Source organism: Chlorocebus sabaeus, chromosome 12 (genome assembly GCF_047675955.1).
Source record: "Chlorocebus sabaeus isolate Y175 chromosome 12, mChlSab1.0.hap1, whole genome shotgun sequence".
Classification (NCBI taxonomy): domain Eukaryota; kingdom Metazoa; phylum Chordata; class Mammalia; order Primates; family Cercopithecidae; genus Chlorocebus; species Chlorocebus sabaeus.
The window spans coordinates 107,808,618-107,834,413 of record NC_132915.1 but is presented as its reverse complement, the minus strand read 5'-3'; the positions used below and the strand labels follow the sequence as shown (position 1 = coordinate 107,834,413).

General features: G+C 42.7%; 1 protein-coding gene across 6 annotated transcripts in view; it reads left to right on the top strand.

The window, feature by feature from the left end:
• The window catches only part of SETX (senataxin), a 97,460-nt gene extending 74,811 nt beyond the window's left edge, over positions 1-22,649 (top strand). Inside the window, exons 20-27 of one of the 6 annotated variants that reach the window (XM_008005864.3) lie at positions 1,885-1,992; positions 5,326-5,513; positions 6,712-6,804; positions 8,505-8,669; positions 12,472-12,570; positions 14,285-14,372; positions 14,498-14,584; positions 19,140-22,649. In XM_008005864.3, coding sequence (XP_008004055.3) covers positions 1,885-1,992; positions 5,326-5,513; positions 6,712-6,804; positions 8,505-8,669; positions 12,472-12,570; positions 14,285-14,372; positions 14,498-14,584; positions 19,140-19,886 — 1,575 coding nt within the window. In that variant the 3' untranslated portion in view covers positions 19,887-22,649. Of the gene's footprint in view, positions 1-641; positions 781-1,884; positions 1,993-5,325; positions 5,514-6,711; positions 6,805-8,504; positions 8,670-12,471; positions 12,571-13,732; positions 13,872-14,284; positions 14,373-14,497; positions 14,585-15,534; positions 15,720-19,139 lie in introns of those variants that run through there. The other 5 variants (XM_008005865.3, XM_073022032.1, XM_008005868.3 and 2 more) reach the window with 5 other exon arrangements.
• The last annotated feature ends 3,147 nt before the right edge of the window (positions 22,650-25,796 follow it).

The following is a 25,796-nucleotide window of genomic DNA, read 5'->3' as shown; positions in this document are numbered from 1 at the left end:
TTTTGCATCTGATTTTTTACGTGCTATTACATGTGTATTCCCTTATGTAGAAATACGCTTCTTATGGCCAGGCGCGGTGGCTCAAGCCTGTAATCCCAGCACTTTGGGAGGCTGAGATGGGCAGATCACGAGGTCAGGAGATCGAGACCATCCTGGCGAACACGGTGAAACCCCGTCTCTACTAAAAAATACAAAAAAAAAAAAAAAAACTAGCCGGGCGAGGTGGCGGGCGCCTGTAGTCCCAGCTACACGGGAGACTGAGGCAGGAGAATGGCGTAAACCCGGGAGGCGGAGCTTGCAGTGAGCTGAGATCCGGCCACTGCACTCCAGCCTGGGAGACAGAGTGAGACTCCGTCTCCAAAAAAAAAAAAAAAAAAATACGCTCCTTAATGGCCCTCCATAGTGAAAGTGGATTTTCCAGCATTTGGGGGTTAGTCTTGAGGATGACTGATGGTTTCTAACAAAATCTCTGCTGAGTGACTGTCTCGCTCCTGCTGAGAGTGTCTCTGGTAACCTTTTGATGTAGTTTTAATATAATTTTGGACAGCTTTGAGCCATAGTATGTTCACCTGACATCCTTTATTCCTAGTTCACTCTTTGAGCAAACATTTATTGGGTACCTGCTGTTTGTCATAATGTAGAGCCAGAAGACAAAAGAGATGGAGCAGGAAAAACCAGAGAATTGAGTGATCAGGAGACCTGAGATCCAGTTTTCACCAGAAGGAAAGGACAAAAAGTGGAAATGATTAAATAGTTGAAGAAAATGTCATTGAATTTAAGAGAAATTTGAGTCTCATGCTGAGGAACAAGGAGGAAAGCTATGGGGAAACACACTCCTGGACGCTCCTAATGGGATTTCTGAACCTCACATACAAAGTTTTGAAAAGGGCCTGGGCATGGTGGCACACACCTGTAATCCAGGCACTTTGGGAGACTGAGGACGGTGGATCACTCGAGCCCAGGAGTTTGAGACCAACCTGGGCAACATGGTGAAACCTTGTCTCTACTGAAAATACAAAAATTAGCCAGGTGTGATGGCATGCGCCTGTAATCCCAGCTATTCGGGAGGCTGAGGTGAGAGGATTGAGCCGGGGAGGCGGTGAACAACGATCATGCCACTGCCCTCCAGCCTGGGTGACAGAGTGAGACTCTGTCTCAAAAAAAAAAAAAAATTTAAAGATAAATAAAAATTTTAAAATAAAGTTTTAAAAGGACTTTAGAGGAGAAAAGTTTTTTTCAGGCTCATGTCCAGCAGGAACAAAGAGCACACATCTAGGATGTGCATGGCCTTCTGAACTTACAGCTGGTTCCTAAGTGGTAGTGGCTGACTTGGTGGCTGACTTCAAAATACGTGTTTGATTTTTTTGAAAAATGTGTTTGGAGAGTTTACTTTTTATTTATTCATTTTTTTTTTTTTTGAGACGGAGTCTCGCTCTGTCACCGTGGCTGGAGTGCAGCGATGTGATCTTGGCTCACTGCAACCTTTGCCTCCTGGGTTCAAGCAGTTCTCCTGCCTTAGCCTCCTGAGTAGCTGGGATTATAGACACTGGCTACCACGCCCAGCTAATTTTTTTGGTATTTTTAGTAGAGATGGGGTTTCGCCATGTTGGCCAGGCTGGTCTTGAACTCCTGACCTCAGGTGATCCACCCGCTTCAGCCTCCCAAAGTACTGGCATTACATGTGTGAGCCACCACACACAGCCTGGAGGACTTATTTTGTTGGTTTTGTTTTGTTTTTTGATTTCAGGGAAAATCTTTATTTTTGACATTTGGTGCAGGAGAAGCGTGGTACTTTTCTGAATGGTTAGAACTTTAATCAGATAAACTATATGGATAAATGGTAAAGATTGTTAAGACTGCCTTTCCCTTCTGTATCTTACCAAGGCTGGACAGTCTTGTGAAATTGAGACTCTTACCCCACTCATCCATCGCTGCAATAAGCTCATCCTAGTAGGAGATCCCAAGCAGCTCCCTCCCACAGTCATCTCTATGGTAAGTTTTTTATGTTCAGATTGCTTTAAAATGGAAGGGGCTTTTTAAAATGTTTGTTTTCAGGAGGGAGAGACACCTTTCTTGGATTGGCCTCTTAATTTGGAGGGAAAAGTAAGCAGTAACTGAGAAAAGAGAAGCACGGATTGAGTCTTAATAAGCAAAAAAAAAAAAAATTCCTAAAAATGCCCCTTTGTTCATAGTTGTTCTTCTGTGTATGTGTGGCAGAAGCAGTGTGTCAGGGGCTGGAAGCCTAGATGGATGACGTGCCATGGAAACCAACCTTTGGGAAAGGCAGTGTGCACGTCTTTTAAGAGCTGAATCTGATTTATTTTAATCATACAAACACCAAAACAGTAATAAAAGAAAAACTGCAGAAATAAGGAGAAGAATCCCACCCTCCTCATTTTTATTTAAATATGTACAAATTGAGGAAATATGAGGTTAAATTAATTTTGGAGTACATTTCTATTTTTAGAATTTGGTATTCTATTGTTCATACAAGGACATGTCTGTGCCCCTCACATCATCTGAAAGTGAAGGTACTGGGGAAAAAAAAGAATTGTGAACTCTGACTTCAGGAAGAGAAGAATCAGATTGTAGTCTAGTCTACTTTGTTGGTTTTTTTTTAAATCTCACGAAAGACGTCTCCTGGAAATGCACATCAGAATCAGGATTCAATAGATGTTTTGAAGTAATCTGAAGAGGTTTTGAAATTTAATAAAATGTGTATTTTTTACTAATAACATAGATTATACAGATAATTGAGCAGTGGCCTCAATCCTAGAAAATAGATCATTTTCAAAGCATTTTTGTTGAAGTATGGCATGAATGCAGGTGGTTATCATTAGTGGTTTTTGACTTCGGAATTATTCAGAATGATAGCGCAGGTCTTTGTGTGACATTTGAGCATAGGTACATGATCACGTTAGTGTGTGGCCCAGAAGCACACCTGTCACCCACTGAAAACCCGTGTGTGTAGGGAAGAACTGCTGCAGGTAACTCTGTTCATGGAGAATAATGAAGAGCAAATTCTGTATCCCATTTCTTTAAATAATGCAGTATTTCATTGAAGGGCCTTAGCATATAGTGAAAAGAGAGATTGTTAATGGGCCTCAACTTTTTTTTTTTTTTGAGGCGGAGTCTCGCTCTGTCGCCCAGGCTGGGATGCAGTGGCCAGATCTCGGCTCACTGCAAGCTCCGCCTCCCGGGTTCCCGCCATTCTCCTGCCTCAGCCTCCCCAGTAGCTGGGACTACAGGCGCCCGCCACCTCGCCCGGCTAGTTTTTTGTATTTTTTTAGTAGAGACGGGGTTTCACTGTGTTAACCAGGATGGTCTCGATCTCCTGACCTCGTGATCCGCCCGTCTCGGCCTCCCAAAGTGCTGGGATTACAGGCTTGAGCCACCGCGCCCGGCCTATGGGCCTCAACTTTACTGCCTAGTTTAATGATTGATAAAAACAACAAAAATTAGAAAAAAAAATCCATTTGTGCTTTTTAAATTGTTGTACAAATAAAACAGGCTATTTTGAGAAAATAATTACAAAGTTCATTTCCATAAGGTGCCTTTTTTGACCACCTATTTCTAGTGATAATTACAGTGAAAGTGAGTATTTTTAATGGATATTGCTGGGCATTTGTGTGTTTGTTCATCTTTTTCAGTATGTGTATACTGAGTGCCAGCATAATTCAGGTGCTGTTTAGGTCCTGGGGTTATGACAGTGAAGAAAACAGACAAAATCCCTGCCATGAGTCATGGTGTTTATATCTAGGGGATAGCAGTCAGTTACTAAAAAGTGGTATATGGTTTGTATACATGTATATATTTATGTGTATATGTACATGGGTTTGATTTTGTTTAAAGGTGGCAAAATCATTCTGTGTGGAATTTTTTTTTTTTTTTTTTCAATCAGTAAATCAGGGACATTCTCCCATGTCAGAATATGTATTAATAAATTCTATGTCATTTGTAGAATGGACTAAGGTTTTGTCTGAAGGTAGATGTGTTACCTTATATAAGTTCCTTTTCTGTTTGCCCAAAGAAAAGATTAAAAATTAGATTTTGTGAGCTAACGCAGATAAACTTTTGAGGATTTAGGCAAAATTGTCATATGTCTATTAATAATTATTATTTTTTACTTACACAAACCTATTTAAAATCACACATATGAATAGGTTAAGAAGTAGTACCTTTTTTCCACTCTCATAGTTTGTGAAACAAGTTTATTCAGGCTTTGCACATCTTCAGTACCAGTATCTTTCACATCACTCATGAAGATTCCATCATCTTAGTGAAGTTTTCAGCATATTTTTACTTCCAGGTTGTTTAAGATAAAGTACTTTTTGAAACTTTCTATGATGCTGCCATTGGAAAGTATATCCCAAGGCACAACTGTAATAATATCAAGACAGTTCATCCCGTTTGTCACTTCGGTCACTGTTTTTCAGATTGCAGAGTATAGCCCATTATTTGGTTTGTGAAATCCATTTAGCACAGCTTGGGCTTTCCTAATTCAAAAATGTGAAATGCTTCACTATTTGAAACTTCCCAAGTGCTGACATTATACTTAAAGTTCACGCTCAAAGGATATGCTCATTGGAATATTTTGAATTTTTGGATTAGGGATGGCTAACACATAAGTCGAGTCTGTTTCCTTCACTGGAAATTAAGTCCTGTGAAACTTGATCTTATTCACTCTGGCAGTCTTAGCACTCCAGATTATAGGTGCTTAGTACACATTAGATGGATGAATGAAGAATTTTGTCTTTAAAAGACTTATTTACAGTGGCATTCAGTATATCTGTCTGTGAGGGTATACCCCCGGAAATAATTGTTAAAATCTGTGTTACATTTCTCTGCTTCCTTTATTGTTGGTTTTTTTGGGTGGCATCTTGTAGCATCAAAATAGCATCAGTCGTCTTTCACGAGATCGTATCTCTTTCATTAGCAGTATATGAGTAGAAAATACCTCCACATGTATTCAAGATTCATGGCATTTTGGCTGGGTGTGGTGGCTCATGCCTATAATCCCAGCTACTCAGGAGGCCAGAGACACGAGAATCGCTTGAACCCGGGAGGTGAAGGTTGCAGATGAGATCATGCTACTCACTGCACTCCAGCCTGGGCGATAGAGCGCTACTGTGTCTTCAAAAAAAAAGATTCATGGCATTTTGAGGATCAGAGTCAGAAACACCTTTTTTGTCTGAAGCTGTGGTTGGTAATCTTATGCTACTGAATGTTGCCATGTACGGATTAGATCTCAGTAATTGTGTTTATAATAGTGGGAAAGATGGAAATGAATTCTTGGAAATTATTGCTTTATTTCGCCCCTCACAGAAAGCACAGGAGTATGGCTACGACCAGTCAATGATGGCTCGCTTCTGCAGACTGCTGGAAGAGAATGTAGAACACAACATGATCAGCAGGCTGCCTATTCTGCAGCTCACTGTGCAGTACAGGATGCATCCAGACATATGCCTCTTCCCTTCTAATTATATTTACAACAGAAACTTAAAAACAAATAGGTGAGTTCCCCTTACTGCTCGTGACCTTAGTAGTTTAGCTACTTATGAAGAATAGACATTTTACTATCTTCTTCTTAGGTCTTGTCATAAAAAGCATAAATCATGGAGGATTAGTAATTTTCTCTTGTTATAATAGCCATCATGTTGAATACAGCAGAGCACATAAAAATGAAAGGGGGAGAAAGTCGCCTATATTTATACTAACCAGAAATAATCACTGGTAACACATTTTGGTATATCTGCTTTCAGTCCTTTTTTTTTTTTTTTTTTTTGGGAAGACAGGGGTCTCATTCTGTCACCCAGACAGAATGAGTGCAGTGGCACAATCCTGGCTCACTGTAGCTCCAACCTTCCAGGCTCAATCGATCCACCTGCCTCAGCCTCCTGAGTAGCTGGGACTACACTCAGTCACCGCCATGCCTGGCAAATTTTTGTATTTTTCTTTTTGTAGAAACGGGATTTCGCCATGTTGCCCAGGCTGCTTTCAAACTCCTGAGCTCAAGCAATCTGTCTGCCTTGGCCTCCCAAAGTGTTGGGATTACAGACGAGAATCATTTCAGTCCTTTTACCATGCATATCTTTTTTTACTTTTTAAATTTTTGAAGGAAAAATGTGGGACCTTACTCAACATAGTATTCTGTGGCTTACTCTATTATGAGTGTCTTTCCAATCATATTTGTTATATTTTAATGATAAAGATGCCTTTCCTAGCACCAGGAAAGAAATAGAATTTGTTTTGTACCTTTCACTAATATACATATAGAAAAGAATATTCCTGTTATCCCCTTACTTGCCCCAGCCCACATCACCACACAGAAAAAATTGTAGTAATACCCAAATATTTTCTTTTTTTTTTTTTTTTTTTTTTTTTTGAGACGGAGTCTCGCTTCGTTTCCCAGGTTGGAGTGCAGTGGCGCGATCTCGGCTCACTGCAAGCTCCGCCTCCCGGGTTCACGCCATTCTCCTGCCTCAGCCTCCCGAGTAGCTGGGACTACAGGCGCCCACCACTGCGCCCGGCTAATTTTTTCTATTTTTAGTAGAGACAGGGTTTCACCATGGTCTCGATCTCCTGACCTTGTGATCCGCCCGCCTCGGCCTCCCAAAGTGCTGGGATTACAGGCGTGAGCCACCGCGCCCGGCCCCAAATATTTTCTTAAATCTTGACTTTATTCTGAATGTTGACTGCTTTTTTTTACAGACAGACAGAAACCATTCGATGTTCATCAGACTGGCCATTTCAACCATACCTTGTGTTTGATGTCGGAGATGGTTCAGAAAGACGGGATAATGAGTATGTTCTCCTCTTGCCTCAGTCCTCTGATAGTCCCAGAATTGTTACATGATTTGCATTCATATTTCTGTTAAATACATTTCCTAGACACATCTCTCTGCCTAGTGTCAGGGCACAGTCATTGTCACTTAAGTTGATGCTTCTTTTTTCTGTATAATGGGGATAATATTACCTAATGTCTTAAGCAAGCACTTGAGTAGATACTTGTTGAGCTCACAGCAGTGAGGGAAACAGACGTGCCTATTGCAAGATGGTGATCTCATGGGAAGACAGACCTTCACCAGGTAATCACCTAGTTATTCCAGTTGGGTTAAGTACTGTGAAGGCTAAGTATAAATTCAGTTGAATGAAGATGTGAAAGGGAGGAAGTAGTGACAGAGGTTGGATGGTATTGGGTTGTGAATAAGGGCGGGCATGTGTTCAGATGGTCTGTATATGACAGCAAAGAGGAGTGGTGGTGTTGCTAGATAGCGGCAATGTCAGAGGAGCCGGGGATTCTTGTGAGAGACTAGGGGAGGAATGGTCTAGGGGCAGCATTTGTTGGCACAGATGCAAGCACCACGCTGTCATGAAGTAGGAGGAAACACAAATCCGACTTCTGCGTCATGGGATGACTGCAGAGCAGGTGGCGTCCTCAGGCGAGAATCAGGTGTTAGATAGGATGCAGAGGTGGAAGTAGGGAACACTCATTGAAGAGGCTAAACATACAGAGGAGGAGTTGGCCATGAGATTGTAGTGCTGGAGGGACTGCAGCCTAAAGGTTTTAATGGGACCTATTGGAGGAGAACAAAGGATTGTGAGTTAAGCCCCAGAGCATCAGGAAGGAGGGTTATGAGCGGAATGTTGACCAGAGAGGGTTAATCTGGGAGGGGACCAAGGAAAATGAAGATTTCAGGGATGGAAGAGATCACTCGCTGACTGGGTTGTCCATATAGTAATTCTCAAAGTTAGGAGAATGGGAATTTAAGGCTCATAAAGCAAGGCGGGTAAGGTAGCCTGAGGAATCAAGGGACAGGGGCAGTGCATCCCCTGGTCTTGGTGCATTTCGGGTCTGGTATGGTCATGAGGGAGCATGTGGTTTCAGGAGGGGTTGAGAGTACAGGATATGAGACTGGTGAGGACTATAAAGAGGACATGAACCTGCTCCAGGGCCCCATGTTGTTCAACTGGGGTCAAGTAGGACACATCCTTCACATTGAATCTGTGTGGATGGCAACAGCTCAGTTGCGTGGTGTCTGTTGTACACAGCCAGTGGTGGGGGACGAGGAAGATCATACATCTAAAGCATTTTCTCAGTGTTTGGAAGATAGTCAATCCTTAATTCATGTTAGCTATGTCTTATTCACATCCTTGTTCTTATTAATACTGCTGTTCTTACTACTGCTATCCTTCTTTTAACAAATGAAGAAAGTGGTGCCTAAACTTCAGTTGATTTCAAACTCTTTTCTCTCTACAGCTTCATTTTTCACTGGACGTTTCACATGTATTCATATTTACCATAGCATTTTCACGTTTATTCATATATACCATATTAATGGTCATGGTAACAGCCTCTTGGAGTCACTGCTAGCTGAATAAAAGATGAAACCTATCTGCCTGCCATTTACTATAATGGGAAACAAACTCAATGGAACTTAAGTTAGCAATTAGCCTGCTATTAGTTTTGATAACATTGTGTTTTCTTTTTCCATCTTGTTTAGCTCATACATAAATGTTCAAGAAATAAAACTGGTGATGGAAATAATTAAGCTTATTAAAGACAAAAGAAAGGATGTTAGTTTTCGAAACATTGGTATAATAACTCATTACAAGGCCCAGAAGACAATGATTCAGAAGGATTTGGACAAAGAGTTCGATAGAAAAGGGTGAGGTATTTTTATAAATATTTCCAGTTTTCTTGTTGAATTAGATTGAGAGGATATCGAAGGAAAGAAGAAAAGGGAAACTCTTAAGGAGTGGTCTGTGCAGATTGGTGATGTGGCACAAGGAAGCTGGGATGCTGCTGGCTTTCAGACACTTGTGCTGTGGAGCTCCTGGGTAGACAGGTTACTTCCTGGCAGTTGGAATGTCAACATTCTCCTTGGCAGTGGAATTGACTAAGAAACTTGCCAGATCTTTAACCTTCAGTTCCATGACTTGGTCATCAGAATTCTTGTTCCAGCAAGACTAAAAGTGACATTTCACTTTATTTTTTATTTATTTTTTTTTTTGAGACGGAGTCTGGCTCTGTCGCCCAGGCTGGAGTGCAGTGGCCGGATCTCAGCTCACTGCAAGCTCCGCCTCCCGGGTTTACGCCATTCTCCTGCCTCAGCCTCCGGAGTAGCTGGGACTACAGGCGCCCGCCACCTCGCCCGGCTAGTTTTTTGTATTTTTAGTAGAGACGGGGTTTCACTGTGTTCGCCAGGATGGTCTCGATCTCCTGACCTCGTGATCCGCCCGTCTCGGCCTCCCAAAGTGCTGGGATTACAGGCTTGAGCCACCGCGCCCGGCCGACATTTCACTTTAAATAAATGACTTAACCCTTGCATTGCCTTTATGCCTTTAAATTTTACCTCAGCAGTAAAATTTAAGATTAAAATTAAAGATTTTTTTTTTAGATTAAAGATTTAAGGTTATGGAAATCCATAACCTTAAAATCATCTTAACTTACAAGCATGCAGACAACAAAATAGAATCTTGAAAACAATAGAAAATCAGACCTATAGCCTGGGTGCAGTGGCTCACACATGTAATCCCAGCACTTCGGGAGGCTGAGGCGGGCAGATCACCTGAGGTCAGGAGGTTGAGACCAGCCTGGGCAACATGGTGAAACCCCATCTCTACTGAAAAAAAATACAAAAACTAGCCGGGCGTGGTGCGTGCTCCTGTAGTCCCAGCTACTCGGGAGGCTGAGGTGGGTAAATCACTTGAACCCAGGAGGCGGAGGCTGCAGTGAGCTGAGATTGCCCCACTGCATCACTCCAGCCTGGGTGACAGAGCGAGACTCCATCGGGAAAAAAAAAAAAAAAAATCAGACCTATATAACAAATAATGAAACATTTCCCAATAATGAAAAGCCCAGAACCAAACTAAACTGGTGAATTCTATCAAATATTAAAAGAAGAATGAACACCAGTCCTTCTCACATGCTTCCAATAAATAGAACACTCACATTCATTTTACGAAGCCAGTATTACACTGATAGCAAAGCCAAGGGAAGGCATCACAAGAAAACTACAGACCCAAATCCCTGTGACTACAGATACAAAAATCCTCAACAAAATAGTGACCAACTGAATCTAGCAGTTTATTAAAAGGATTTATACATCAAGACCTAGTGGGATTTATCCCAGGAATGTAAGATTGCTTCAGCATGTGAAAATCAGTATGATATACCATATTAGAAGAATGGGAAGACCCACATAATCAGCTCAGTAGATATGAAAAAAAATTGCACAGAACCCAAAACCCTTTGATGATTTAAAAAAAAAAAATCAAACCAGGAATATAAAAGAACTTTTTTTTTTGAGACGGAGTCTCGCTCTGTCACCCAGGCTAGAGTGCAGTGGCTGGATCTCAGCTCACTGCAAGCTCCGCCTCCCGGGTTTACGCCATTCTTCTGCCTCAGCCTCCCGAGTAGCTGGGACTACAGGTGCCCACCACCTCACCGGGCTAGTGTTTTGTATTTTTTAGTAGAGATGGGGTTTCACCGTGTTAGCCAGGATGGTCTCGATCCCCTGACCTCGTGGTCCACCCGTCTCGGCCTCCCAAAGTGCTGGGATTACAGGCTTGAGCCACCGTGCCCGGCCCAAAGGAACTTTTTTTATTAATAAAAGGCAATTACAAAAAACTCATAGCTAACATTATACTTGATAGTAAGAATGAAAGCCTTTCCTCTAAGATCAGGAAAGATGTTTGAAAATCTTACTGTTACTGCTTCCTTTCAACATTGTACTAGAGGTTTTAGCCAGAGCAGTTAAGTAAGGAAAAGAAGTAAAAAGCATCTTTATTGGAAAGAAAAAAGTAAAACTCTCTCTTTTCATAGGTGGCATGATCTTATTTCTAGAAACCCTGACAAATCCACTCAAAGACACTATTAGAGATAATAAGCTTAACAGGATGCAAGATTAATATGTAAAAGTTGATTATATTTTGATACAACTAGCAACGAACAATCTGAAAAGGAAGTTGAAGCAATTCCATTTACAATAACATCAAAAAGAATAAAACACTTCGGAATAAATAGAACCAAAGAAGTATAAGACTTACATGCTGAAAACTGCAAACATTGTTGAAAAGAATTAAAGAACACCTAAATAAGCCAGGCGCAGTGGCTCATGTCTGTAATCCCAGAGCTTTGGGAGGCCCAGCTGGGTGGATCACCTGAGGTCAGGAGTTCAAGACTAGCCTGGCCAACATGGTAAAACCCTGTCTCTACTAATAATACCAAAATTAGCTGGGCATGGTGGCACACAACTATAATCCCAGCTACTCTGGAGACTGAGGCAGGAGAATCAGTTGAACCCGGGAGGCGGAGGTTGCAGTGAGCTGAGATCCCTCCATTGCACTCCAGCCTGGGCGACAAGAGTGAAACACCGTCTCAAAAAAAAAAAAAAAAAAAAACCCCACCTAAATAAATGTGAAGACATCCTGTTTTCATGGACTGGAAGACTTAGTATTGTTTTGTTTTTTGCATTTTTTGATGTTTTTTCATTTTTAGTAGAGACGAGGTCTCACTAAGTTGCCCAGGCTGTTCTCAAACTCCCAAGTTCACATGATCTTCCCAAAGAGCTTAGATTACAGACATGAGCTACCACGTCCAGCCAAAGACGTAGTATCAGCGTGACCATTTCTGTAAAAAAGGCAGTTGGAATACATCTGTAGATCAATTTGGGGAGTGTTGCCATCTAACACTAAGTCTTAGTAACTTGTACTGTGTGGTACAATGAAATATTAATGAAAAAAAGGGATGAAGTTCTGTTACATGCTACAACATGGATGAACTTTGGAAATGTTATGCTAAGGGAAAACAGTCACAAATAATCACATTTTGTAATTCCATTTATATGAAACTCACAGTATAAGAAAATCTGTAGAGACAAAGTAGATTAGTGGTTGCCAGGGAATGGAGAGAGGAGGAATTCAGGCTAACCTCCAAGAAAATATTTTAAAAAATTTTTAGCAGCCAGGCATGGTGGTGCATGCATTTCTTTGGGAGACTGAGGCAAGGAGGATTGTTTGAGCCCCAGAAGTTTGAGTCTAGCCTGGGCAACGTAGTGAGACTCTCTTTCTCTCTCTTTTTTTTTTAAAAGTTTCTTTAAAAATAAAGACTGTAAGGCCAGGCAAGGTGGCTCACATCTATAATCCTAACATTTTGGGAGGGTGAGGTGGAAGGATTGCTTGAGGCCAGGGATTTGAGACTAGCCTGTGCAATATAGCAAGACCCCATCTCTACAAAACGTGGAAAAATTTGGGTGTTGGTCCATGCCTGTAGTCCTAGCCACTTAGGAGGCTGAGACAGGGCTCTGGTGTTCAAGTTACAGTGGGCTATGAATATGCCACTGCACTCCAGCCTGGACAAGAGTGAGGCTAGACTGTCTCTCAAAACACCAAAAACTAGTTTATAAATATGTTTATTTAATAATTATCTTCCTTTTTCCAGTAAATATGTTTCTCTTTTGTAAATAGACCAGCAGAAGTAGATACTGTGGATGCGTTCCAGGGTCGGCAGAAGGATTGTGTTATTGTTACATGTGTCAGAGCAAATAGCGTGCAAGGTTCAATTGGGTGAGTTACTGTCATTGTTGCTCTTTTATACTTTTATACATTGTTGCTTGTTTATAATTCAGGATTAGGTTCATTATCACTGTTAGAGAACACCATTTGCTTTCTTAATTTTCTTTTGTGAAAACCTGTGTAATATTATGAAAGTTTCTCCATTTCAAGTTGTGAAATAGACCCACTGTTAGATCTTGGTGCAGTCTTGGCCCAATGCAACCTCCACCTCCTGGGTTCAAGCAATTCTTCTGCATCAGCCCCCCAAGTAGCTGGGACTACAGGCATGTGCCACCACGCCCAGCTGATTTTTGTATTTTTCTGTAGAGACAGGGTTTCGCCATGTTGCCCAGGCTGCTCTCAAACTCCGGAGCTCAAGTGCTCCACCTGTTTTGGCCTCCCAAAATGCTGGGGTTATAGGCCTGAGCCACCGTGCCTGGTCTTGGTGTCTTTTATATTAACCCATTTCATAGTATGAATCTGTTCTTTTATTTAATAAGATTCAAATAGACAATTAGATTAAGTATACTTTGCAGAGGCATGTTACTCTCCATGGTATGTGTCAAAGTGTCATTGTTTTTTGTGTTTTCCTGCTTTGGCTAAGTTTGTTAACCTTAACTACTGTCAGTGTATTTAAGATGCTAAGGACAATCTGTATGAGTGACAGAATATTCCCCCAAGCCCAAGACTCGTACATAATTATTTGTTCTTTATCATGAGAAGCAGATAGAATTTACAGGTTATAAATTAGTTTGTTTTCAAATAAAATAGTAATTAAAGTAATCTTCGCCTCTCCCTGGGATGGGCTGCATATACAGAGACCAGTTATATCTCAGGGTCAGTTTATAAATAGTCCTTTCTCTCCCAGCTAATTTGAAATTTCACTTTTGTCGTACATCAGTTCTATTTCTGAGCTCTTTTTCTGAGCTGTTGAAGTATTTATCTGCTGTTCATGTATTTCTACACTAGTTCTACAATATCTTAACAACCTGGATATATTTAAATGTAAGAATAAAGTGAATGGGCTGGTACCACATTTTTAGGATTTTTTAAGTCTTCTAGATTGCACTGTTAAAATTTCCAATTATCTCACCCAGGTAAAAAAAGGAAATTGATAAGATACATCACTTTGAAGGAAGCCCTGAGGTTTTGGTTTGTTTACTGTTTTTAATAGGAATTCTGTGCCCGGTACCCTGTATTGGGACAGAGAGTAAGAAAGCACTGTGACTTCTAGAGGAGTGGAGGAATCCCGGAAAAGCTGCCTGCAGTCCACCTGTGTCTCACATGGGCATGCTGAGTCATTCCTAGAGTCCACCTGTGTGTCACACGTTCACGCTGTCATTCTAGAGTCCAACCTGTGTCTCACACGGGCACACCGAGTCATTCTAGTCTACCTGTGTCTCACATGAGCCATTCTAGAGTCCATCTGTGTCTCACATGAGGATGCTGAGTCATTCTAGAGTCCGTCTATGTCTTGGGCATGCTGAGTCATTCTAGAGTCCACTTTGTGTCTCACACGTTCACGCTGAGTCATTCTAGAGTCCACCTGTGTCTCGGGCATGCTGAGTTATTCTAGAGTCCACATTGTGTCTCACACGGGCACGCCAAGTCATTCTAGAGTCCTCCTGTGTCTCGGGCACACTAAGTCATTGTAGAGTCCACCGTGTCTCACACAGGTGTGTTAAATCATTCTAGACAAAGAAGGAACTCTTTTTTTGCTGCCTAGATTCCTGGCAAGTTTGCAGAGATTGAATGTCACCATCACACGAGCCAAGTACAGCCTCTTCATCCTCGGACATTTGAGGACCCTGATGGTAGGTACCAGAGAGCTCAGAAATTTACCCGTTGTTACTATTGTTTGTTTGAGTTTTTGTTCTTATTTTCCATCAAACTGTAAATGATTTCTGGATTACAAAATAATGGTTGTTATGTTTTCCAGCAACTTCTTCCTAGGAGCTTTTGTGTACACGTGAACCATTCGCCTTTTTTCAGCCCAGAACCCAAGTATCTACACTGGGCTCTCAAGGTGACCATTTTAAAACAAATTATCCACATCATAGGATTATTGTTAAGAACGTATATTAAATCCACAAATGTAAAGTGCCATAGCAATTACTTGGCACTTAGTAAACACTCAGTAAATGTGACTGTTTATTGGCCCAGCTTAATGCCAGAGAGAGTTTGCAGGCGCGTACTCTGCTCTGCTTTTCTGCTGGCACTGGGAGCCGTGCTGCTCACTCTGTTTCTCCAGCACTTAGCGCCTCCGGCATTCTTCTGCCAGGACAGGCGCCCCTCTGGAAGAGGTGTACGAGTTTCCAACTTTAGTAGACAAATGGTACAACTTAATTCACTGATACCACAGCTAGATGTCTCACGTATTTGCTGTTTGTCTCATTAGGGGTGATAACTTTGTAGGTTTTCTCATTTCTCTTTTTATAAAGTCATTGATTTCATCTAAGAAGAGCCAACTTGGTGGCTGTTTCCCCTGGTTTTGGTTCCTGCCACCAGGTGGCGCTCAGATACACCTTTCTCGTTTCACTCTTCTCTATCACCTCCTGCCTTTGTCGTTTGTATGCCTACTCTGAAGGAAATTTTAAAAGCTGTGTACCTTTTATTTTTATGTACCTCCCATTTTTAAGTTGATAGAAAAAATCTTTGTAAGTTTAAATATTACTGAAGATTATGTTTCTGATGTATTATCAATATTGACATTTTAAAATACAGCAATTAAAACTATTACATCGCTTTTAAATATATTCAGTGGAATAGAAAGCAATATTATTTTATTTTTTCCTCTCTTTGAAATTGTACTTCTATTCCTACTTGTTTGGGATAAGATTTACTGGGGTAATCTCTTTTTAGAATTAAAAGCCTTTATGTTAATCTCACTGAGCTACATCTCTCTGATGATAATTTCTGTATAACTTGAAAGTTTAAAAAGTTGTATCCCCCCCCCCCCTTTTTTTCTGGATACAGGGTCTCGCTCTGTCACCTTGGCTGGAGTGCAATGGTGCAATTACAGCTCACTGCAGCCTCCGCCTCCTGGATTTAAGCTATTCTCCCTCCTCAGCCTCCTGAGTAGCTGAGACTATAGGCGCATGTACCACCACACCCTGCTAATTTTTTGTGCTTTTAGTAGAGACAGGGTCTTACCATGTTGTCCAGGCTGGTCTCAAACTCCTGGGCTCAAGTCATCCCACCTCGGCCTAAAAAGTTGATTTTTATAACTACTTGGAGAACCCATGTGAAGGGTGCATGCAACCTCTCAGTGCTTTCTTTGCAACTTCCTGTAAATCTATAGTTATCTCAAAATATAGGTTTGGATTTTTAAAAATTACTTTTCCCGTGACCATAAGGATCTGAGTGTTAAAACATGATCTCTTGTCAGTTGAATAGCCTGTTAACACTTATTTGTACAGTTGAGCAAAACAAGACAAATATTTTTAATATTACAGATTTTGATCATGTTTAAACCTGAAAAGTAAATGAAATGTTACTAGAGATACATCTTTTAGTGATGCCTTGATTAAAGGAGCTTCATGGGCACTACTGTTTTTCGTCCTCCCTTTATTTGGCAACTCAGGGTGTTGATGTGTCTTGGCAGTGCACTCTGTGGATGGATGAGGCCCATCGTGATTATGAAGGGTGCGGTGCAGCAGGCAGGGCAGCCCAACGAGGACATGGGAAGCTGGGGCTTGGAAGTTTATTCCGTAACCCTTTTTCACATTCCATTTAGACAGTATTTGGGAGCCCTTGGGTCACACACCCTTCCACAACTGTACAAACCACTGACCTCCAGCTAATGGCACCGACATTGTCTTCACTCTAGGAAGGCAGTGCTACAAAAAGAGACAGACTAGAATCTAAAAATTCCCAATTTGTCAGTTGGGCTTTCTAACTTTTTTTGTCCTTGGGCTTTTTCTTTGTTGTTTTGGGGATTTGTTTGTTTTTGTTTTTAATTTTTTAGCCTAGTTCCCCTTCTGGAAATGAGATCAATCATTTGATTGATCTCAAAAGCATTTGATTTCCTCTAAAAAACCAAAGCTAATTGTGCCTACTCAGAACTGTTTTTGTAATCTTAGGAATGGATTAAACACCAAGTTTAGGTGTGGTAAACTTAGCAAAAATAGCAAGGCCATCTGCTTCACATATGTGTTTGAGCCACAGGCTAAGGATCTCTAGAGATCTGAGTGAGAAAGAGAACTGAGCCACAGAGCCTGGCACTCCCTCCACAGACCTGTCTGGAATATGCCAGCCACCGTGCCAAGCATTTTATTCTGGTCACATGACTTTCTCCAAACCTTAAAAAACTACTGTGAAGTCAGTTTATTACCATAGTTTATCAAATTCAACAAACCATTCATTATAATATGCACCACCACTATTTTATGTACCATTATTAGACTATGATACAGTGCTTTATTTTCACTTAGAACTTTCATATTTATTGAAAGGACTCTTTTGAGACAGAGTTTTATCACATTCTTATGCATACATAAAAGAGAAAATACAAGTAAAATAATAGGTTAAGATATTCCTAAAAATATTTCACTTTCAGAATCTAGCACAAATGAATCACTTCCCAGTCCGTAGTCACCAGTGTTGCCATTCATCCTCAGTGCAGTAGTAAGATTGGCAATTTAGCGTTTGCTTAGAGTTTCACCATTGTCTCCAGGATTTTCTTAGAACCCTTGATCTCCAGTGTATAAAGGTTTTTTTTTTTTTTTTTTTTTTGAGACAGAGCCTCACCCTGTTGCCCAGGCTGGAGTGCAGTGGTGCAATCTCAGCTTACTGCAACCTCCGCCTCCTGGGTTCAGGTGATTCCCGTGCCTCAGCCTCTCAAGTAGCTGGGATTACAGGTGTGTGCCACCACACTTGGCTCATTTTGGTATTTTTAGTAGAGACGGGGTTTCACCATGTTGCCCAGGCTGGTCTCGAACTCCTGACCTCAGGTGATCCACCTGCCTCGGCCTCCCAGAGTGTTAGGATTACAGGCGTAAGTCACTGCACCCAGCCCAGGGCATAAGTTTTCATGCTGGTGTTTTCTTGTCTTATCAGAAAATGTCTGTAGAAGGTTTTCAGGCGAGATCTTTAAATGGTTTATTGACTAAAAGTCTAAGGGTTATAATTGCCTCATCATGAAATCCCCAAGGACAGGTACATGGCCAAGAGGGTTCCCAAGGTCAGAAATGGTAAAATGTGAAAGCAATGTGCACTTCAGAATCCATTAAATAAAATATTACTCCTATTTTACAGATGAGGAAACAGGCTCAGAAAGGTCAAGTGACTTGACTAAGGTCACACAGCAAGTAAATACTGTGCAACCTCCCTGCTTCTCTAACATATCCTTAGGAGCCCCCATGAGAGGGTAGAGGAGCCCCCATGAGAGGAGCCCCCATGAGAGGGTACAGGAGCCCCCATGAGAGGGTAGCTATCCTTTTTCTTCTTCTCTCTCTTCTTTCTAAAGAGACCTGAGTTCTAGTGGTTGTAAAGCAGCAGCCTCCTCTGAGGAAACTGTCGGGAAGAGAGGAGAGGTGGATGTGTTTGGCGACTTTCCCGAGATGGGATTTTATGTCTTAAGCTCCTTTAGGAAACAGGCAGAAAGTGAGATGATCTCTTGGAGATCTCAGTGATGAAGATGTTTTAGCCATTTGGGGTTTGGGAGGCCTTTGGAAATCCAGTGAAAGCCATGGACCTTTTTCTGGAATAGTCACATGCACTCAGAAGTTTGCTTTCTGAAACCAGACCTTCCTGTTTGAGAATGTTAGCCCTGCCAAGAGGTGTAGGCAGTACTCTAGATCACCAATGTCCAAAGGACCTTTCTGTGATAATGGAAATGTTTTGTGTCTGCCCTGCTCAGTACAACAGCCATTAGTCACGTGTGACCGCTGTGTACTTCAGATGTGGCTGCTGCAATTTAGGAATAGAGTTTTATATTTTATTTTATTTTAATTAATTGAAATAGAAATAGCAACATGATGCTCCTAGTGACTAGCGCAGACCTGCATTGCAGTTGAATGCACCGATAAAAATGGTTGAAGTTCAGCCAGGCGCGGTGGCTCACGCCTGTAATCCCAGCACTTTGGGAGGCTGAGGTGGGCGGATCATGAGGTCAGGAGATCGAGACCATCCTGGATAACACGGTGAAACCCTGTCTCTACTAAAAATACAAAAAATTAGCCAGGCGTGGTGGCGGGCGCCTGTAGTCCCAGCTGCTTGGGAGGCTGAGGCAGGAGAATGGCGTGAACCCGGGAGGCGGAGCTTGCAGTGAGCCAGGATCGCACCACTGCACTCTAGCCTGGCGACAGAGTGAGACTCCATCTCAAAAAAAAAAAAAAAAGGTTGACGTTCTCCCTTATAGGCTGTGACCAGGTCTTTTCTTTTTCTTTAGGAATGGGACTTTATCATTTTGTATTCGAATTTATTTTTTCCTTTCATGCTTGTCTGACAAGTAATGAATCTTGAGAATCTGTTCATACAATAATATATATTATTTGTTCAGAAATGAAAGCTGTAACTCTATGCTTCCCAAGCAGTGTTTCTTTGGGGTGTAATTCTTTCTCCTTTCTCATTGTTTCAAGGAAAACCAGCATTGGAATCAGCTGATTCAGGATGCTCAGAAGCGTGGTGCCATTATTAAGACCTGTGACAAAAACTATAGACATGATGCAATGAAGATTCTGAAACTCAAGCCCGTGCTACAGAGAAGTCTCACTCACCCTCCTACCATAGCCCCAGAGGTATCCAGACCCCAGGGTGGCTTGCCCAGCAGCAAGCTAGACAGTGGATTTGCCAAGACATCTTTTGCTGCTTCTCTATACCACACACCCTCTGACTCCAAGGAAACTACTCTTACTGTTACTTCAAAGGACCCTGAAAGACCTCCTGTTCATGACCAACTTCGGGACCCACGACTGCTGAAGAGGATGGGCATTGAGGTCAAAGGAGGAATATTCCTATGGGATCCACAACCCTCGAGCCCCCAGCATCCTGGAGCAACACCTCCTGCAGGAGAGCCGAGCTTCCCTGTCGTTCACCAGGACCTGGGCCATGTACAGCAGCCTCCTGCTGTAGTGGCTGCTCTGAGCAGCCACAAACCTCCCGTGCAGGGCGAACCTCCAGCTGCCAGTCCCGAGGCTTCCACGTGTCAGAGCAAATGTGATAACCCAGAAGAGGAGCTCTGTCACAGGAGAGAGGCCAGGGCTTTCAGTGAAGGCCAGCAGGAGAAGTGTGGTTCCGAGACCCCTCACACCAGGAGGAACTCTAGGTGGGACAAGAGGAGACCGGAGCAGGAGGACAGCAGTTCCAAGAAAAGAAAGCTTTTATAGGAAAGCCCAATGACATGGGCCAGCAGCCACAGCATATTGTAAACTGAAGATGACCAGCTTGGGGGACCATCTAGATAAGCTTATTTGTTTTTTGTAAGGAGCTTGTGTGCTGTTGGAAAACACGGAAAATGCATCCTTAACACCTGAGCCTCTGGTCATCTTCAGTACTTTCTGTCATTTGCAAAAGCTTTCAGAGGGCATTGTGTATCAGTAATAATGTCCTTGAAGTCAGAGACCGGAAATGTTGATCTCTTACTCTTCTATAGACAAGGAGGTCAGACTGGAGTGAATGTTGTAAAAGTTGAAATGTATATTTGTATAGCAAATAACAAAATCCTTTTAAAATTTAATCTAGTAGACCGCTTTTCTTTCCGCTGTTTAAAATGTTAATCATTTTTCAACAGAACAAACTTTATATTAAAAAAAAAAGATGGGAGGAGGGCAGGTCCTTTCAACCATTGTTAGGGCAAGACAGATTTATTTAACAGCCTAGCTTGGAATAAGCTGAGTTAGTGCTGGTGTCTCTAGCTCTATTTAAAAAAAGCAACCCCCCCCCCCCCCAAAAAAAAAACCTGGAGTCTCCTGGGGGACACTTTGGGCAGCAGAGTTGTGTTAGGTAAAATCCTGCTGACATGGTGCATTTTTAGACACAGGCCCAGGATATTCTATTTCTGGGATGAGTTCATTTACCTGTTTAGTATGCACATAGTTCCCTAGCTAAAATCCCTAATCTTCTTGAAAGAGAAGAATATGGAGTGAAAGAATAATTCTTGAACTATCATTTAAATGCTCCCAGCATATTGTGAGCTTTGTGTGACTGGTGAGGTACAGACACGTAGTTGCCAAATGCTAGATTAGCGCTGACTCAGCTGTGGAGGAATCACCTCAGCTTACAGATGTCACACAGATGTAACTAGTTTTCCAGAAAGCCTGGGAAACTGTGTGTTCAACATTTCCCAAGGGACTCTGGTCACCAGGCAGCCTGGGAACCGCTGGGGCAGGCCAAATAGAATGTTTTGGGTGGGAAAGAAGCACCCGGTTTAAAATGAAGGGTAACCAGAGGAGTTCAGAACTGGGGAGAGAGTGGCAGACTTCCTGTGATTTTCAGAAATCATCTACCTGGTGAAAATACATGCTGTTTAGAATATCTGATAGGTGTTTCCAGTTACTGTTAGAGGTGATAGTGTTTTTGTGGGGGAAAAAAATTGGCCATGGTGAATGGAGATCGAGGAGGCTCGGGACAAGGGAGGGGCAGGCTGCCTGAAGCAGCCACACAGTGACTTGGAGGATCCTAAACATGAGAATGTCCAGCTGACAGTTGTAAAAACTAGGGGTCTGTAGTGAATGCGGTGCAGCCCCTACCTCATTTGGGGGTAGGAAAGTAGCTGAAGGTTCATGTGCATTATTTGACGTTTCCCTTGTCATTTTTAAGCAAAAAAGACTTTTGTGTTAGAAATTCTACTTGAGCAGATTATAAAGAGCTTTAAAAAACAACTTTTGCTTGCCAAAAGTTTGAACATTCGATTTCATTACCTGTGTCTCTCTTACTGGTGTCCGCACATCTGACTAATGTCGGCTGAACACTCCTGAAACCCAGGCAGCAGGTGACTTCCTACAGTGCTTTGTCCCCAGAGGCAGCTGCTGCTTCCTGTGTGGGGGCGGAGAGTTTGTCCTTGGCCATGCAGTGTGTGACAACAGTTCAGGACGGGGAGGGATGGGCCCCACTCTGTCTGGATCAGGGGTTTTATCAGCCTCTTCCATGTGCCTTTGGGAAGAAATCTCGTTACTTTAAGTTTACTTTTCTGTTATCTTGATGAAGTGCCCATTTTAGCAGACACTTGTAGTGGTGACCACTTAGGGAACGTACAAACTCCTAAGCTTCCAAAGGGAGGCATGGCAAAAACAGTTGGGGTCAGGATGTCTCCCACACTGCTCATGTTAATACTGTTAACACCTGATTTGAGAAAGAAGTTTTCTCTAAAATGCATATTTTGCTGCCACACACTGAACAATATTTCCAGTTAAGTTTGATGCCCGTTCACCTGTTGGTTCACCACTCACCAGATGTGATTCTGCAAGAATCAGTGGTAGAACTACGTCGTCCTTTCTAACAAGTGAGCCTGTGTCCTGTGACGGCCTTTCACAGCGGAATGCAGTTGTCCCTGACATTACTTTGGAAACTTCAGTCGTTCCGGTTGGTACAGGTATTTGCCAAAGGCATTTCATGTGTTTACTGTGGCCCCTCTTGATGTGGCTGTCAGCGCAGCGTTGTTGAACAGGGCTATTCTTTTTACAGGGTGTAAAGTGTGGCTCTTTGCTTTGTCTTTGCCATGGCATTAAAAGAAAGTTCCCTGTCTTCTTTCAATGTTAGTTACTTCAACATGAATATGTGCTACTTACAAACTTGTTTTGTTTCTTTGTATATAACTTGCCTTGGATTTGTTGTGCGCAGTTTGTTGAGTTGTATGTTTTTGTGAATTATCAGGAGTAAATTTGACAAGTATATGTGAATAATCTCCTGTAAATGAATTTTATAACAAAAATGTACTGAACTATTTTTTAAAGTTGTGCAGATTAGCAATTTTTTGCTATAGCTTTGACTTTTCTATGCTGTGAATTAATAGCTGGGATTTGGCAAACAGTAGCCCTGTTGTCTTCGTTAAACCCTACATTTTAAGAGGAAATGGCAGAATTAAAAGCAGAAACCAGACAGACATGGATTAGAAGTTATGTATTACTGAAGTAAACTACAAGGTACTAACATCCGTTTCGTCTGCCATTTGGTTTGCTTTATGCTGAAATTACTTGGTGGGGATTTGTGTAATTCAGATATAAAAAGTTTCATTATCCAGCCCAGCCCTCCTTCCTCGCTCCTTTTGGAGTCTTCTCTGTGCAGTAATGAGGTGCATTGAGGCCAGCTGTGCTGTCCAGTTACCGACTGAAGTTCGGTCCAACAGAAATACGTGCTCATCATTAGGCTGGAATTGGGGTGGAGGTGAGATAGGAGGAACAGATGGACAGTGACCCGTGAAAGGAGCTCCCAGGGGCACTGGTGGAGGGACAGGGTAGAATTGCCCTGGCCAAGGGTAATTGCTGATGGTTATAGAAGTGGAACACGCTTTATAAAACAATAACTTCAGGAAATGTAGTCAGCTTCCCCACACTTGTGCCTGTTAAAAGGCACTTGACCTCCGCCTCTGTGTCTCTCTCCGTACCCAGAAGCGTGTGCACACAGCCCACATGGCCGGCTTGGTTCGTTCAGTATGCATACACAAATTACCGGGGAGGGTCAAATGGGGTGTTTGGGACTTGGGGGGAATAATAAATTTGCCCAATGGCCAGGCGAGAGATGAGTGCTGCATGGTGGTCATTTGTGGCATTTGTTACTGCAGCGGCCTTAGCGACGGTTTTTGAAGTCACCAGACATCTCTCTCCTGACCCATCCGCCCCTACAATCGCCCCCACCTCCTGGGGTTCACCATTCATTGAGGAATAAATAATTCAGGGAGGAAACTAAAATGTAGCCTCAACTTAAATAGAATTGATAGTGTCGTACAGCACCACACAGGCAGTTTCTGTACACAAGGGATCCCTCCATGGCTGAAAAGACCTGCGTTACCGTCACCCTGTCCTTCTGTACAGAAGGCATCTGCCAAGTCAAATGGCAGAAATGGCATTTGTAGTTTGGGTGTTTGAAACTGCGGGAGGAGGAACTCTGTTGCTGTCCTGTCAGCTCAGGAGACACGGCTGCCTTTGTTTTCAAGCAGCATTACAACAGAATTGTCAGATTGGTAGTTTTCAGCCTTGAGTTTTAACGTTAGGGAGCGCATTGGGCTCACTTGCGGGACTTTTAAAAAACATTCTGATTGCCCGGGATCCATCCTAACATGACTGATACAGTGGTTTGTGGGTGCAGCCACTAACCCTATTTTTGTGGTAGTGTGTGTGTGTGGTGTTTGTTTTTTGGTTTTTTGAGATGGAGCTTTGCTCTGTCGCCCAGGCTGGAGTGCAGTGGTGCAATCTTGGCTCACTGCCACCTCCGCCTTCCGGGTCCAAGTGATTCTCCTGCCTCAGCCTCCTGAGTAGCTGAGATTACAGGTTCCCACCACCACGCCCGGCTAATTTTTGTATTTTTAGTAGAGACGCGGTTTTACTATGTTGGCCAGGCTGGTCTCGAATTGCTGACCTCAGGTGATCCACCTGCCTCAGCCTCCCGAAGTGCTGGGATTACAAGCGTGAGCCTGCACGCCCAGCCCAGCCCTTGGTTTTTTAACTTTCTTTTTTTTTTTAGTTTTTTAAAATTTTTGCTCATCTGATTACAATTGCTTTTTTTTTAGACTCAGATTTTTAAAAATTCACTCCCAGATGATTCCGTTGAGCAGCCAGCATGGGAGCCTGGCTCCTTTGAGGTCAGGAGGAAAGAGAAGCTCCAGGAGCCCAGAGAGGGTCATGTGTGCCTTCTTCAGCACCTCATCTCCGGGTACCCTGGACAAGGTGTTCAGAAGCGGGTTTCCAAAGACAGCAGAGCAGAGCCAAGAGAAGGAAAATGAAACCACTCGGGTGACTCCTGACACCACTGGAAGGGAGAAGGTAGAAGGCTCCCCAAGTCTAGGACGAGCCGGCATGAATCAGTGTGGCCAATGAGGTCTCAGGCCATCCGTCTTGGGGGGTGTTCTCTGGCCCCCAGCAAAGGGACGCCAGAATAGCTGTTCTCTAAGCAAGAAAACACAGTGCCAACGCTCTGAGTTTGAGGAACCCATGGTGCATGCAGTGAGTGCTTGTGGTCTGCAAGGCATCTGCGCCCCCTGCGTCATCTCTGAGTTCTCCCACGAAGCCCATGATGCCCACGCTAGCGTTCCCATTGCACAGATTTTAAAACAGGGTTGCATCAATGAAATGGTTTGCCGAGGATGGTAAAGCAATGAACTAGCAAAGCTGCCGTTGCAAACTCAGTTCTTGTTACCCCAAAACCCTTGCTTATAATCATTACAGTAGGTACCCGAGCAAGACTGAATGCCAAGCTGGCCACACTGCTGCAGAAATAGGCCTTCAGGGGGTGTGGCCTGGAAAGGAGGCTAGAGATCGCCTTAGCTCCACCATTGGCGTTGGCCATGGGCCATTCACGGCCTTCGTGGGTTTCCCTTTCTGTGCCTGAAAATAGTAGTTGGGGTTTGGGTTCTCTTCTGATTCTTTTCACCAATAACTTCCAAAATTCCAGGCCCTGACCTCTGAGGTTCTGGAAAGGGACAAGAAGAGCGTGGTGGGTATATAATTTGTCAATCTGAGCAGGCTCCATTTCTAGAACTCCTTTTATATTTCCCTTTAGACTGGGCCACAGGAGACACTATTTGTGAGATTTGGAAACCAGAAATGAAGCAGCAGCCCTATTCTCATGCTCAGGAAGTTGCCACAGGGACGCCAGGCACTACCGTTGTAGCTCACGCCTGTTGTCATGTATCTGCAGGCCCGTTAGCATGGGGCAGCAGACAGGCCCGCAGCTAGGCCTCCTTCCTGTCAAATGGGTGTCTGACTCTCCTTGCTCTCCTCACCTTATACCCTTTTCCCAACTGCCTGCCTGCAAACTCCCAGCTTCAGCACCAGAACTGTCCCATTGCCTTCCCTTTTTGATTTTATGGTCATCATATATTATAAATCTACATACGTTTATTCATAATATATAAATATATTTTTTTGTGCTTAACAGTCATACAAATTTTAAAGATTTTAAAAGGAAAAAAATCTATTTGCCCAGCTATTTAACATGTCTGTAGATTTTCTCCTATTCCTGGTGTTCCAAGTCGCCTTCTGGAATCATTTCCCATCAGCTGGAATTATTTATGTTAGAGGAAGTCTGCTGGCAATGATCCTCTTAGTTTTCCTTCATCTGAGAATGTTCTTTATGCCCCCTTG